Source organism: Pinus tabuliformis, chromosome Q (assembly GCF_031772625.1).
Source record: "Pinus tabuliformis cultivar Carrire ecotype Pingquan chromosome Q, CPIR1, whole genome shotgun sequence".
NCBI classification, from domain to species: Eukaryota; Viridiplantae; Streptophyta; class Pinopsida; order Pinales; family Pinaceae; genus Pinus; species Pinus tabuliformis.
The window spans coordinates 39,934,330-39,950,290 of NC_142296.1; the positions used below are offsets into that span (position 1 = coordinate 39,934,330).

Consider the following 15,961-nt stretch of genomic DNA (forward strand, 5'->3'; position numbering starts at 1 on the left):
AAGCAGGCCCTCATTCTCATTTGTAATCATCTCATATCTCATCAATTTTTATATAATATTTAATATACAATTATTATCCTATTATGGATGTTTACGTCTTCCAAGTCTTTTGAAGATTACTCTGTTGCGTATACGAACCTTGTTCATTACATTGGTAACAGAGCTGTTCGATCCTCTGGACGCTCAACTGGTGAAGAGAACTAGTCTGATCCGGCCTTTGGCCATTAATCCTTCGTCAACCTTGTTGTCGTCACAATTGAAGTGTTTCGCTACACAAAGTTGGAATTTCTATGTTTCACCGGTCTCGTCATTCAGGGCTTTGGCTATTAAACAAAAAGAAAAAGAAAGGAAAAAAGATGGTCAAAGAAAATAAAAAAAATAAAATAAAAGGTACATATAAAGATTTTAAAAAGAAATAGATTTTAAAAAAATCATATAAAAAGTATACTATTAAAACAAAAATTAGTCCGATGTAAATTTTGAAGGAGAACATTGATATATATAAAAAGGTTCTACATTATTGATAAAAAGTGCATGATAAAGTTAAAAGAGAATCTTTCCAGATCTTTAAAAGTATACGTAAGAGAAGGAAGAGTAGATAAGATTATCTTGATTCTCCATTAAGTGGTTCACTAGCTCGTGGTTTTAACAACCCATGGTAATTTCCCATGGTATTTTCAAGGTTAAAAAAAAACAAAAAGAATACAAAATCTCTTTATGTGAATGGTAAGTTTTACTTTTTACGTGGAGAAAATTAACCGAGTCAAAGGCACATAAGTGGACATATATTTTATATTATACCCCAAACAGGTGAATAGTCACGTTTCACTAGGGTTTTAACTTTTCAAAAAGAAAAGAAAAAGGATTATAAATATATAAAAAAAATTAAAAATTACTAAAAAAAACAATTGTTGAGAATATATATATATATATATATATAGATAGATATATATATAAATAAATAAATAATTAAAAAAATAAATTAATTAAATTACCAAGGAAAATTATCAAGTCAAGAAAAATGGAGCCTAATTCGAAAATAATAAAGGAAGTAGTCAAGATGAGTCCCACAAAACAATCACTATTTTGGACTCAATGTCCAAGTTGTCTAGACGAAATTGGATATACTTGTATTCAAAACAAGTGCAATTTACGTTATCCAAGGTGTGGAAGATTATTTAGTACAGCAGAACAACAAAACAATGAGATCAAATAAAATGATTAAAGGAAGAAATCGCAAAACTTCAACAAAAGAACGAAGCATCAGAGAAGAAATATAAAGAACTCGAAGATCGGTTTCATGAAAAATCAAGTGAAAGCAATGAAGAAATTTGGCATCTAAGGGACCACAATGAGAAATTACTTTCACAAATAAAAAAGTCCATGTTTAATAAACAAAGACTAAAACAAGAAAAGGAAATTTCTGATAAGGAACTAAAGGAGAATCTATCAGAAAAAAAGAAAAAGAAAATTTGTGCCTAAAAACCCTTAATCAAAAATTATTAGAGAAAATCAAAAATTTAAAAGATAAAGATACTAAGGACAAAGTCAACGATTCAGAAAATGGCGAACTTTCACATCTAAAGAATGATAACCAAGCCTTACTTACGTAAATAAAAAACTTAAAAGTGACAAGAAATCACTAAATGACAAGTTAGAACAACTTCAACAAGTAGTATCGAAGTCTCCAGTCGTTCCAGTCCAAGTTGAAGATAAAAAAAAAATATCGATCTAGTCAAAATCGTAACTCAAGCAGAGGATAAACCTACTGAAGTGAAGACACATGCAAAAGTTGTAGTTCAAAGTTCAAACAATGGACATTCCAAATGATGATTCAGTAGCTAGCTCAACAACAACAACTCTTGAAGGAAATCAGGAAACAACCACTAACATGATAAGGGAAAGTACAACCAGAAGAACTATTTCTTGACATTTGAATCACATGAGCAGACTTTCCAATCAATCTACATACCAGTATCACTCAGAACATAAACGACAAATTTATGTTCCCAAGAACACTAAAGTTCGCAGAATCCAGTCCTACAATAACTATTCATCACAGATTTTCAAAGATCAAAAGATTCTACAAAAGATTAATCAAGGATGGTCTAATCCGTTCTCAATACGACAATTTTGTCTATCACTCATAGAATCATATCATCTTATATCAACGAAGATGAAAGTTCAGAAACAAGAAGATATTCTCAGCCACCGTTGAGGACAAAGCTTCTTGAAGAGAGAGGCAATGTTAAGAATATAATTCATATAAAAATAATAAATATAAATAATAATTAATTAACTTATGGTTAGATAGTTAGTAATGAAGAGACGTGTTTTAGAGACATGACCATTCATGAAAGAGCACCTGCCTAGGGTATATAAGCAGACCCTAATTCTCATTTGTGATCTTCTCATATCTCATCAATTTTTATATAATCTTTAATATACAATTACTATCCTATTATTGATGTTTACGTCTGCCAAGTCTTTTGAAGATTACTTCACTGCGTATATGAACCTTGTTCGTTACAAAGTACTTAAGTAACATAAACAATCTTAACCCAAGATAATTTCACTCTTAAATCTCTTGCACAAGCATCCTAAATCAAGCTTGCATTAATAATTTACCACCTAGCATAAGCTAGGTTGATAGAAATATAGGGCAACCCTTCTCATCTAGCTTGAGGGGCCTCGACAACTCTTCGGTGGTTAACACAGTGACCTTGCAGTCGTCAAAGCCACAATCTCGATTCTCTGCAACGCCAGAGGCATCGGGTGATAGGAGTACAACAGAACGTATCGTTAATCAGGGCCTAGCCTCTTTCCCACAAACTACCTTGGAGCCCAGCTTCAAAATAGTTAGGGGAAGACCATACTTAGATTAGGCATATAATTAAAATCAACCAAGATCACTACATCTCACATAGGTCTTAGGACTTGCATATCATATAGGTTAGTTAATCATTTCAAGCAACGGGTGTCCATCTAGTCACTTGGTTCCCATTTACTATAAGCAAGAATTTGTGACTCCATTAAGGCATTGTTCTCATACTTTAAAATCTAATCTAACTAATAATTTTGCTTAAATTCAACCAAGTGGCTAGGCCACTCATCTATGTATCCCAAACAAGTTGGTTTCCAACCTCATTCCATAGGGACTACCCCCCATACCCTGTTGTTGAGAGACAGCTAGAACAGAGTGGGCGGGGATCATAGTGACAGCCCCCATCCTGAGCGTTGTCGCAATGCCTATACAATCTGGGCCACAATGGACGTCATAATGAAAAATTCAATTAGGTTTTGGGCCTTACTTGTATGTACCTACATTGTACAGCATTTAGTATAATCTGAACATAATTGGCACTTGGAATGTTGATGTCCGGTGCAAACTAGCAATTTTTTATGAAGCTGAGGTTGCCAGAACTTAGTTCGAGAAAACCTTACTTATCTAGAATAGTTACATGTGTTTTGAAATTGGATTGATATTAGTGGAAACACTAAGCAATTCAAAGAGTGAAATGACACATTCAGATTCAGAAACAATTAAGCACACATCCAAAATGGACATGGTACATTGACTCTAGTTTTATTATATCATTTAAAAATCTTGGGATGTTGATGTCCAGTCACCAGTGCCAAGACTAAGATTTTCTGATGAAGCTGAGCTCACCACAACTTAGTATGAGATAACCTTACTCGTCTAGAATAATTACAAATGTTTGGAGATTGAATTGATATTACTAGAAACACAAAGCAATTTAAAGAGTGAAACGACACATCTCAGGCTCAAACAATTAAGAAAATCCAAAATGGACAGGGCGCATTGATTCTATTTCTACTATATCATTTAAAAATCTTGGGATGTTGATGTCCAATGGATAGACTAAGGCTCTCTGATGAACCTGAGCTCGCCACAATTTAGTATGAGATAACACTTTTTCATATACAATTACAAATGTTTGGAGATTCAATTGATATTACTAGAAACACAGACCAATTTAAAGAGTGAAATGACCCGTCTCAGACTCAGAAAAAATTAAGCAAATCCAAAATGGACATGGTACATTGACTCTAGTTTTAATATGTCATTTAAAAATCTGGTATTGTTGTCCATCAGGAAAGAACCATGGAAACAACATTTATTAGAGAACCCAAAAAAATATAAAAATATGCAACGTTTCCATTCAGAAAATCTTTAAAAAATAAGGACAACAATAAATATTGAAGTAACCTTTTTAATAACATTTGTTTGTGATAGTGATGCTTGTCCTATACAGCTGCTCAATAGCATAAAAAATGAGACAAGAAAGAGTATCTACTATCACCATTCCAAGTAGTTCCACTGTGCATCCCCAGGGTTAATGTGTTTTTCGTTGGTATTCATTAACAGCATAAGAAAGTTATACCATCAGCGAGTACATTAAAAATTTAAAACCTCACCTTCAATTTTTGGAGCTACATTCCCAAGAAAAAGTTTGCTGAATTTTAAAGAAGTAATTCCCGCAGGTCGATACTGTTCCAAAAGTGGCTCCACAGATTCTTTAATGACCATCGATGCTGCCTACAGAAGAAAATAATAAAGCAAACAAAAAACCATTTAGAATACTGAAGAAACATAAGAAAATGGTGATTGCTTCCCACCAGATGTAAACCAATTCCTTAATTATTCATTCAAAGAATGACAAAACAAATAAAGACTATTAAGAAAATAGAAAAAATATCATCAAGAGCACTTAGTATGTATGCGTCAGTGTTATCAAAAAAGGAATAATTAAATGTCCATTTAATTATCAACTGAGAAATATTGCACAATATCAGAAATGCCTAGTCAGATGTCCCGAATGATAAATGCTTGGAGAAAAATTATCTTTATCTAAAAGTGTAATTGCAACACAAAAGGGGATTGATATCTGTAAAGTTATAATGTCTTTCTCTAAGTTGTTGCATGGAAACGGACACAGATATACATCAATTGGAATTTTTCAAAAAGACAGGAACCGGATAAAGCAAAACAGAAACATATATATATATATATATATATTAAAAAAAAAAAAAAAAAAAAATATATATATATATATATATATATACAAACAGAAACATAGAAAAATCAGATCTCCAAATATATTGCACTCCAAACCACTATTGTCAAAGAAAACATGAATGGAAACATAGAAAAATCAGATCTCCATATATGTTTCCCTCCAAACCACTCACAAATTCAGAAATGCAGACTGTTATAATATAAGAAAAATGTATCAATGTCGAGAATAACCAAAAAGGTAAGTCAGCAGGACTAAACAAAGAAGTCTAATCAACAAAAGCACCTGCAGGACTGCCAAGGGCTACCCCAAAAGCATAATGTAAGCTGAAATAATTGATACATAAGGAAGGCATGGAAAAGCAGGCTCAAGTTATGTTACAAAGAAGAGAGAGAAGCAAACTTCAGGGGTATTGGTTCGCACACTTCAACTATTTTTTATTTTATGTTTTTTATGTGTTTAAAAAGAATGAAAGTTTTATGGATGATACATTGGCTTTGATGTATCCAACCAAATCCCAGGCAGTTCCTTGTCGCATAGCAATGGATCGCAGGTAGATTTACTAACATAGCTTTTGATATTGTGTAATCAACGGTTGGCCATGTTACCCACCCCAGTGGGTAACCCCTAAGAGAATTTCCTCCTATTTCGTCAGCGAGCCAGTCAGCAAGCAGCCCTATGGTGATCCACATATAGCTTCACTTCAGAGCCCTCCACTTATGCTCCAGTCAGTGCTCTCTCCCATCTAGCACACTTCTTGAAGGAAGGTGGGTCATTTACCAGAACGTATACTAAACATTTTTGTAATCATGTGCTTTCATTTAATATTAAGGGAATTCTAATGTGGATCACTGGTTGAGTTAGATGATGACCGCTCTTGATTGTATCCTTGTTCCCATACTTCACATTGTTGAAGAATCTAGGGCACTTAGAGTTAGAGTGATTCTTCTTAGCATGATAACAATTTGTGAAGTGTTTTTACAATTTATCTTAGCTTGATCTTCTTCTTATTATTAGTGTGTGTGTTTGCTTCATCAAACTGCTACCAAAACAAAGAGACAAGAACACAAGAAGTGGCATTTTGTCAAGGCCAAAACCTCTCCCTCTTGGAGAGGAAAACCCGCACATAATTCTTCTTATAGAGATTCTCATTGACTAACACCAAGACCATAACCCTTGACTGACTGAGCCACTCCAAGACCAAGACATCAATCCTCTTCTTCATACTGTTGAAATCATCATCATCACTATGCCTTTTCCGAGATCATCACTGTGTCTGCACCATATTTTCACCATAGCTGCCCCTTTATTGAAATTTTATCTTTGAAACAGAGTCACCATTGAGATCATCATTGTGCTTAAGGTTGTGACCACAAAGAGTAGTGTTGAAATTTGATGACTAAAAAAGGTTTCCAACAATTCCAACCCGGTTTTAATTTCACCTTATCACTCCCATTCAGTTAAATGCCCTTTCCCATAAACATACATTCAACATATAGAATTTTGGAAATGAAATTTTCAGATTAAAACACATGGGACTATCAACACATGCTGAAAATAAATATGGACATAACCAGACCAGCAACACACATAAAAATACACAGATTTTTGGTCAACTTAAACCTAGGCAAAACCCCTTCAATCTTCTCTGGGGAAAACCTGTTAGAGAGCTCTTCAAATTTATTTATCTTTCAAGTTCAGGGAAAATACATTTGCAGACAAAACAAAACAACAAAATACAACTTATCTCTTCATCCCAAAACTCCTTGAAAACCATGCCCACTTTGCCTCGATTTACATGCCCACTTGAAGCTAAAAATATGTACTATACAGATACGATTGTATGGATTTCCATGCCGCTGTACGAACTGTACGAATTTTTAAATTATTATTTTTCAAAAACTTCTCTCGAATGGCATGCAGCCCACATCATTCAATGTTGTTCGTACCGTACCTTCTGTTGTCTTCTAAACCTTGATTTCCATGCCCAGCTTTGCCCATAGATCACTCCTTCAGCTTTCTGCAACAAATTTGTCCTTCAGAACTTTTCTCCAGCTCTCAGCATCCTTCTCCAATCTGTTCATGAAGAATGAATGCAATCTCTCTTTTCTTTTCCCCCTTTCGTTTCCCTAAATGACTTTTGGGCAACCCTAAGATCTAATGGCTCAGATTCATTTAGATCAAGAGATGAGAATAAATGTGCATTTAGTTCTCAATTTCTATCTTTTAACTCACCCGTTAAATAAAGTACCCACATTGTACTTTATGTCTAAAGTCACTTTTCACTTTATTATTTAACATTGACTTTACCACTTATAAAGTCACTTTCACTTTATCAAGTCACACTTAGGAAAAGAATTATTTTAGAGTCTAGACACTTTTCCCTAGGTAGAGACTAACCCATAGGAAACCACTTGTCCAAGGTACATTAAAAATCAACAAGTAGCACTGAGATCCTTGTCTTTAGACTTATGTCGAGAAGGTAATCAGTGTAATAGTTCTTATCTGAGATCACAGAGATATTGTCTGAAGTCTTATCTTCATGAGAAGAGACATAGTTCTGTACCCATCCAACTTCTAGCACTTTGAACTTAACTGAGATCTCAGAGTGGAATACGAAGGTATTACTGTACCTTATCACCGAAATCCTGTCTAGATTATCCCATCCGAAAATATACTTCTTCCTTGTATGTGGAGTTGCAAACCTGGTTCTTATCCAAGTTGCTTTAAAAGGATGTGAGATCCTATTCCTCCTATATGCGGTGACCCTAGGTGGGTATATATAGTGGTCATGCCTCTGTAATGAGCTAACATAACCAAGTGATCCGTTGTTGTTAAAATCGGCAACTAGGGCCAAACTTCATGTGGGTCATTGTATTTATGGCAGCTGATATTTTTCTTGGATTCCTCTCATCGAGAGGTGTAGGATTGATCTAACGATCATCCGATTCTGACAAGTATTCATGGAGATATGAATTTATTTGTATTTACTTGACAAATTGTCAAGGTCAGCGAGCAGCTAAATGTGCGGAACACATCCTCAACGTTTCATATAAATACAAGTTAGGTTGAGGCATTATTCACTCATCTCATCTCATCTTACATTCTTCTCTCTCTCCTTACTTGATTGGGTATACAAGGAGCAGCATCTCTCACATGGGACAAGAAGGACGCAACAAGGAAAGAAGACGCAGCTAAGAGGAGGATGCAAGTTTGTTTCAGCGTTGACTGTGGTTGACCTAGGAGTAGCAAGCTAAGGGTGACTGCGTTAACCAGCGAGGAAGGTGTTTTGACTTTGGCCTAGTGTGAGGAGTCTTCATCAAGCAAGTCGTAGATCTGAACAGCAATCTGTTGACCTAATTTGACCACCGAATTGACCAATGCTAACTGGTTAGGGTTGACCAGATGGCTACAAATGCGTTGACCTGTTTGACCAGCTCTTTGCGCTATTTTGGGTTGACCTTCATTGTTGTTGAAGGTCGAGTTGACCAAGGTTGACTCAAGGTCATTTGTGGACTGTTTGACCAACTTTGCAAGTGTTGGTTAGGGTTCTATTACTGCTATCATAAAATTACAGAACTATGCATTTGCTATTTCTCTCTCTGTTGAACTATTGAAGATTATAGAAGAATTGATCAAAGGGTTTCCCCACATTGGGGTTTGTCCCTGGCTAGCAGCCACATCTGGTGTCCCTTGTCTTGGCTTGTTTTCTGTCGATCTATTAATGTTCTATCAACGTTTTACTTTATGTTAATGTGATTGCTAAACATTGGCTAATAAGAAGAAATTAGATATCATTTTGGGAAATTGAAGTAAATTGCTCTAAGCATAGAACATACCATAAATTAACATGGTATCAAAGCTGAGGTGAAGACAAAGCCCAAGCAAGAGCAAGAGCAAGAGCAATCACCGAAGACTGTTGGAAAAGTCTATAGACTCCATGGGTTCCTCATCACACTTCCCCGCCGAAGACAAGCTCCATGAGAAGTCTGACTATCACGGATGGAAGATGTCTCTCGATCTGACATTGGAAGAGCAGGAAGTGTTGGACCATGTGAGAGGTAGAATCATTGAGCCTCCATCAAATGCATCGGTTGTTGCAAGGAACAAGTGGACCAAGGGAGAAGTCAAAGCAAAGAAGATCATTCGGGACTCTATCGACAAGCACCTGGTGGCCTACGTTTCCGAGCTGAACACCTCCAAGGAAATCTACGCTAGATTGTTAAGCTTGTTTAAAGTTAGTGATGCAAATCAAGTTTTGTTCTTTAAGAATAAGCTGAAAGAAATTAAGAAGGGCAAAGATGAGAATATGCAAGCCTACTTCTTAATGATCACCAAGATCAAGAATGATCTCCTATCGATTGGGGAACTCATTCCTGACAGGGAACTGACCATCACAACTCTTGCAGGGCTCCCATCCGAATGGTATGTATTTAGAACCACTCTTCTAGATAATAATGTAATTCCAAGAATTGAGGAATTGATGGCGAGATGCATTCAAGAAGAGACAAGGATGGAAGAGCAGGAAATGTCTGCATTTAGAGGCAATCCCACTGCTTTCTCCTCTCATGCTAAAAGGAGAAATAATTCTGGGTCAAAATCTAAGGGAAAGGCAAGACCAAAAGGTGGAATGAAAGGAAGATGTTTCATTTGCAACAAAATTGGCCACTATGCGAAGGAGTGTCCTGATAGAAAGGACACATCTCATGATGATGATCAAAATCACTCCTAAGGCAATTCCAACAACAATCAAAGGAAGGGCAGGTTCAATGCAAAGGAAAGAGGAATGTCGGAAATCAAGTAAGTGGTCAACCCTCCAAGAAGGTAAGAAACTCTAGGCATGAATCTAATGTTGTTAACAATAAGCAAGATGAATATTATCTGATATCAGCCCTCTCTACTACTTCTCCTCCGGACTCGTTGGGCAATTGGCTTATTGATAGTGGTGCCTCAAGGCACTTCACTGGTTACAAAGAAGCTCTCTCTAATCTAATAAAGAAAGATGTTGGAAATAATACTGAGAGGGGGGGTGAATTAGTATTGGCAAATCAATAATTTTTCATTTCCATAATCAGATTCATATACGCTACTTCGGTTAATGGAACTCGCGTGTACACGCAACTGTGTTTAATGCAACTAGCGAATATCCAGCAAACTTATGATTCAGTTAATTCATCATATGTGGATCTTTAATCAGTGCATCAGAACTTCATTAACCATATAAACAGTAACCAGGTGAGGTAAAAACAGAACAGATCATTACGCATAAGAAACACACATGAACACCAAGATATAAGGTGGAAACACAATGTGGGTCAAAACCACCTGCTGCAATCATCTCTGTCTTCTTTTAATAATAAGAATATTCTGTTTACAATTTTTGTACTGGTGCAGTGTTATACCAGTACGCAGGCTTCTACCTGCAGAAGGCTACAACCTTCTCTCGTTCTCCAGCTTCTTCTAGAAGGGAGCTACAACCCCCTAGCTCTTGTACTAGCTGATATGTTTACTAGTACGTAGGTGTCGGCCTACAGAAAGCTACAACCTTCTCTTTTCTTCCAGGGACCATGTTTCATAAATTTTTAAACTGGATCCATCAACAACATCATTCAATCATCAAACATATCTTCATCAACCAATCTCCTTTTGAACCAACCACAACCGAATGTTGTCACCAGAATACAGTAACCAGAACCCAAGCAATAACCCAGAACACTACAACAGCAAACAGAAGCAACTAAAACATATTTTATAAGGTATACGCTACTTCCATGTGTCAAACCTACGTGCTTACGCGCTTTCCTCAAAGCGAACCTGCGTATATGCTGTTTTGATATGCAGAACCAGCATGTATACGCACCTTTTCTAAAGTGAACCTGCGTACAGATCTGTAAATGATGATTTAAACATTACAACTATTCCAAACTTCAGTCATACCCAGATCATATCATTTACAGAATAATATATGCGTCAGTATTCAAATCTAGAATATTCATGAGCAAAAACACATAATGATAGTTCATTTTACGCCTTAAGATCCTGATCCATCATTAGATCTAGTTCCTCATCATCTGCTAAGGTTCTTCCTTGGTTCAAATCCAGCAATGCACCATAACCCAATAACCTACATACTAGATCTCACACTTCATCAAATATTCGATACCTGCACACCTTGGCCTACTGATCTTCTCCTCCTTTTATAGTTTGTAGGCCTTTCTCAATACCATGGACCAGAACCACCTAGAACCAATACCTTGGAAGACATACCTAGGGTCAATACCTCGGACCCGATACCTTGGACCAATACCATGGATCAAAATACCATGGACCAAAAACTTAGTTTTCCAAGGTATACGCACTTTTCCTTTGGTGAAAGTGCGTGTGTACGTATACGCAACTTGTATACAGTGAACCCGCGTGTATACGCGGCTTGGCCAATGGTGAACCTGCGTATACCTCTCTTTTTTCATTCTGTGAAGTCTGATCTGTAACTCTGTGCTGTTAACCTGCTATACTATGTTCTGTCATTTAAGCGAGTTGCCTTCTAAATTGATTCCTTGAAGCTGCCCTGCATTTCATCACATCTACAAATACTACTGCCATGCATTCTGTCACATCGGATATCTCTATTGTAGATTCATCTAGTTACCATGTACAAGTGAGTTGTTGTGCTACAAGTGGGTTGCCATCAAGTACAACACATGCATCATAATGCCAACAATCTCCCCCTTTGGATTTGATGGCAACAACAACACCAAGTCACTCTCCCCCTTTGACATCAAGGGCAAAGGGTCATGCTCCCCCTGAGTACATGTTGAATTCTCTGATATGTTGAAGTGTGTTGATTGACCTCCATGATTGAGTCAATGCTCCCCCTAAGCACAAGAAAGGTCTGCAAAAAGATAACATGACTCTATACATACATCCATCTCCCAACCAAGTGGGGATATACCAAATTTGACTCATCCACCCAACCAAGTGGGGATATATCAATGGTTTATACATGACAAAAACAAGAAACATTACATCATTTGTCCCATGCATAGTGGGGTTACAAATTTGGTGTTTTCATGACCTTTACATTAAATGATATACATGACATATACAACAGAGACCAAATGTCTTAAACAAGACCATGATAGTCAGTAGCAACTATCATCAACAACATCTGTCAATCAGCAACCATGTTCTCCCCCTGAATTTGTTCCCTCTGTTCGCTGTCAAATCTGATCATTGCATATGTCAATAAGAGATATCACAGCATCATCATCAATCACATATGCATCAAGTTATCAACAACTTTATGAGGATCAAGATATTTCCATATGTTAGCAGCAGATTGCAAGCATCATCAAACGGAGCAGATAATTCACTGAATCATATCAAACCCCTTTCTCCTGAGTCTGGCCCATTGTTTTTCTTCAAACCGACATATACGGGACTGTACCCACAGAAACCCACGTATGTACGCGATTACGCTTTGTTGACACCTAATCCGAAACGGATGGGTGAACTGGACAGTCATCAGGAAGATGAACTGATCCATTGTATTTATGTATATATATATATGAGTTAGCTAATGAATAAGATATCAGTTTTCTCTCCCGCTCATCCTGGAGTTACCCTGGCCTGACATGGTATCAGAGCACAGGTCCCAGTCCCTAAAATAGCTGTAACTCCTGCCTCTGTCCTGAGACTGAGCCCTCTGTCCTGACACTGCGCCCTCTGCCCTGTTGAATGTGCGTTTCAGTTACACCTGAGACTGCGTGCTTCTGCGCTGCTGAATGTGCGTTCTTGATATTCAATACACCTGAGCGTTGATGCGTTTTTGATATTGAATATTGAGGGCATAGATGCCGTGTAGCACAAACCTGTGCAGTGATTCCTTCTATCCAAGCGCTGGCCTGGATTTTCCATTGGTAGCGGATTACAGTCGCACCCTTCAACAGTCCTCCATGCGCTCTCCCATACGCATATAAATTGTGCCTCCATTGATATCACAGTTAATACCTCACGCTTCTCTTCTAGCGCTTCCGGGTCGTTAATCGGTTCCCTAAGTCCTTTAGCTTGCTCTCGGATGGTATCAATTTTTCGCTCTATTCTCGATAAGGGTGCGAAGAGATTTATATGCCCATCCGAATACACCTTGAGTACGCTGCTCTCCCATATACACTCTGCTCGCAGCACCGGTCCCCTCATGGTCCCGTCGGATGTTTTCTGAGTCTACTGCAAAGCGTGAACCGTTGTAGCAAAGCACACACAACAATAATATCATTATTGTGTTGAAAAGCGCTGTGTAGCCTATGTTCAAACTTCTTTGCACTATCTCCAAAATTCGTTTTGTTTCTAAGGGCAACTTCTCTTCAGCAAATCGCATCTGCTCTCCTATAAAAATCGGATTCTGCCGTCTCTGCTGTCTGGAATCATTTGCATCATTTAACACATAAGTTAACCGCTTTTCTCTTCGAGGACGGGACGAATTTGAAGTATTCCCTGTACTGCCCACAAGGTGCATTGCAGAAACACCTGAACCATGGCGAGTAATGGGAGATCTTGAAGCTGACTGCGTTTTTAATGGTGTAAGATTGACTGCGACTGCGTTTTATTTGTTTTGATCAGTTAATGGTGCGGCCTCCACGGAATTTCCTTGGCGAATTTTTAGCTTCAATGTCGGGATTTTGTTCAGTCTTTTAAAGACATTCAATTTTTCAGTAGATTCAGTTGCACAGTTTTTATAATGTTGTCTTAAAGCATAAAGTGATATTATTGCAACAGCAAATGGGAATGAAGTTCCAGATTTTTATTATTTGAAATGTTTGAAGTCAAAGTGATATTATTGCAGCAGTAAATGAAGTTCGATTTTTTTTCATAAGTCAGCATTATGATATTTAGGGACAAGAAAGAGGATTGCTTGAGATTTTATAAGGCAGAATGATGATATTTCTGGTTTGTGATTCATATCACGATATCATTTCACCGACAAATAACAACTGTACATTTTGGTTTTACCTCCACTAACCTAGAAGTCTTTTATCAACAGAAGTTTTTTTAGCAGAGATATTTTTTTACAGAATGCATTCAATCATTTCTATGGTAGGAATAGTTCTCACTGGCAAGGAGAACTATTCAGAATGGTCTCGGATGGTAAAACACACCCTCATCTACAATGAGCTGTGGAAAGGAGTGTGTGTCGGAGAAGAAGACAAAGACCCTGTGCAGCCTACATCAGATAAAGAACTTGTCATTTGGGAAAACAAGAACAGCAAAGCCTATGCATTGATTGCAGCATCTGTAAATGAAGAAGTAAGTCGTCATATTTCATCATATTCCACTGCCTTTGAAGCTTTACAAAAGCTGAAAGAACTCTATGATTCACATTCTGCACTTGAAGTTGTTTAGCTCATGATTAAACTCTTCACTCTTGAACTGAAAAATAATGATCCTCTTGCTCTTGCATCTGAAATAAAGTCTATAATGCATGATATTAAATCCACTAAGGTTGAGCTGGATATCTCTCTTATTGCCTTTCTCAAAGCACTCTATCCTACCTACTCTAATTATCTTGAGTCTTTACAAGCAAATGGAAATCTTAAAGACATAACCTTTGAGTCTCTTGTGAAAAAGTTTGCTGAAAGAGAGAAAGCCTTTGGAAAGAAAACAGTCCCTGAATCTTCTGAAGAGACTGTTTGCCTTGCTCATAAAGAAAAGCATCCTGCTCAAGATTCTACAAGAGGAAGAGGTGGACGAAGAGGAAGAGGAACATACTTCAGAGGCAGGGGGGCAGACATTCTCAAGCAGAAAAGGCAGATCTGCATTGCATTCGCTGCAAACGAAATGGATCACATGATGCTTCTACATGCAAGCTACCATGGGACAAAGTTGAGCAGAGAAGAAATCAGCAGAAAGGTAAAACTGATGACACAGACAAAGGTAAAGCACCTGAATCCGCTCACTATATTGAGGCACAATGTAACATTGGAGTAAATGAAGATTTGTTTAATGCTTCACTTGCTTCTTCGAAAAATGATTGGTTGCTTGATTCAGGAGCAACCTGTCATATGACTCATAGGAAAGAATTTTTTGAAGATTTCACTGACAATGTTGATGGAGCAATATACTTTGCAGATCAGTCAAAAATCAAGCCATCAGGGCTTGGCACAATCAGGCTTAAACTCCCTGGTCTTCCAGACTTTCTTCTGGATCATGTTCTATATCTCCCACAGCTCAAGAGAAACTTGCTGTCCCTGGTCCACATCCGCCAGCAAGGTCACTCCATTCATATGTTTGATGGAAAGCTTGAGGTAAGAAAGGCATCTGACCATTCACTTGTCATGAGAGGTATAGAAGAAGAAAGACTTCTTAAACTGCAAGGAACCTCTGCTCATGCACAACATTTTTCATATATTTCTCATCATGAAGAAGGTACACTTCCATCAAGTTTATTATGGCATGCTAGATTTGGACATTTAAACTATGATAGTCTCCGCTTGTTGAAGAAAAATATTGTTGCTGGTTTGCCTACAATTCCTAGAAAACATAAGCAATGTGATGCTTGCATTCTAGGAAAGCATAGCAAATAGTCTTTTCATGATTCACATTCAAGAGCACATAGGAAGCTTGAACTCATTCATTCAGATTTATGTGGTCCAATGCCTGTTTCTTCTGCAAATGGAAATAAATATATCATGACATTTATTGATGATTACACCAGAATGTGTTGGGTTTATTTATTGAAGAACAAATCTGATGCTTTTCAAACATTCAAGAATTTTCATAAATGGATTGAAAATGATGCACAATCTCATATTGTGCCTATTCGCACTGATAATGGAAAATAATATACATCAAATGAATTTGAACACTATCTTCGCCAACATGGGATTAAACATCAAACAACTGTGCCTTATAATCCTCAACAGAAT

At 37.2% G+C, this 15,961-nt stretch overlaps 1 protein-coding gene across 1 annotated transcript in view; it reads right to left on the bottom strand.

Moving 5' to 3' along the window:
- Positions 1 to 15,961, bottom strand: part of NTMC2T4 (Calcium-dependent lipid-binding (CaLB domain) family protein) — a 230,999-nt gene that overhangs the window by 82,661 nt on the left and 132,377 nt on the right. Inside the window, exon 4 of the mRNA XM_089383842.1 lies at positions 4,441 to 4,561. Coding sequence (XP_089239968.1) covers positions 4,441 to 4,561 — 121 coding nt within the window. The remainder of the gene's footprint in view (positions 1 to 4,440; positions 4,562 to 15,961) is intronic.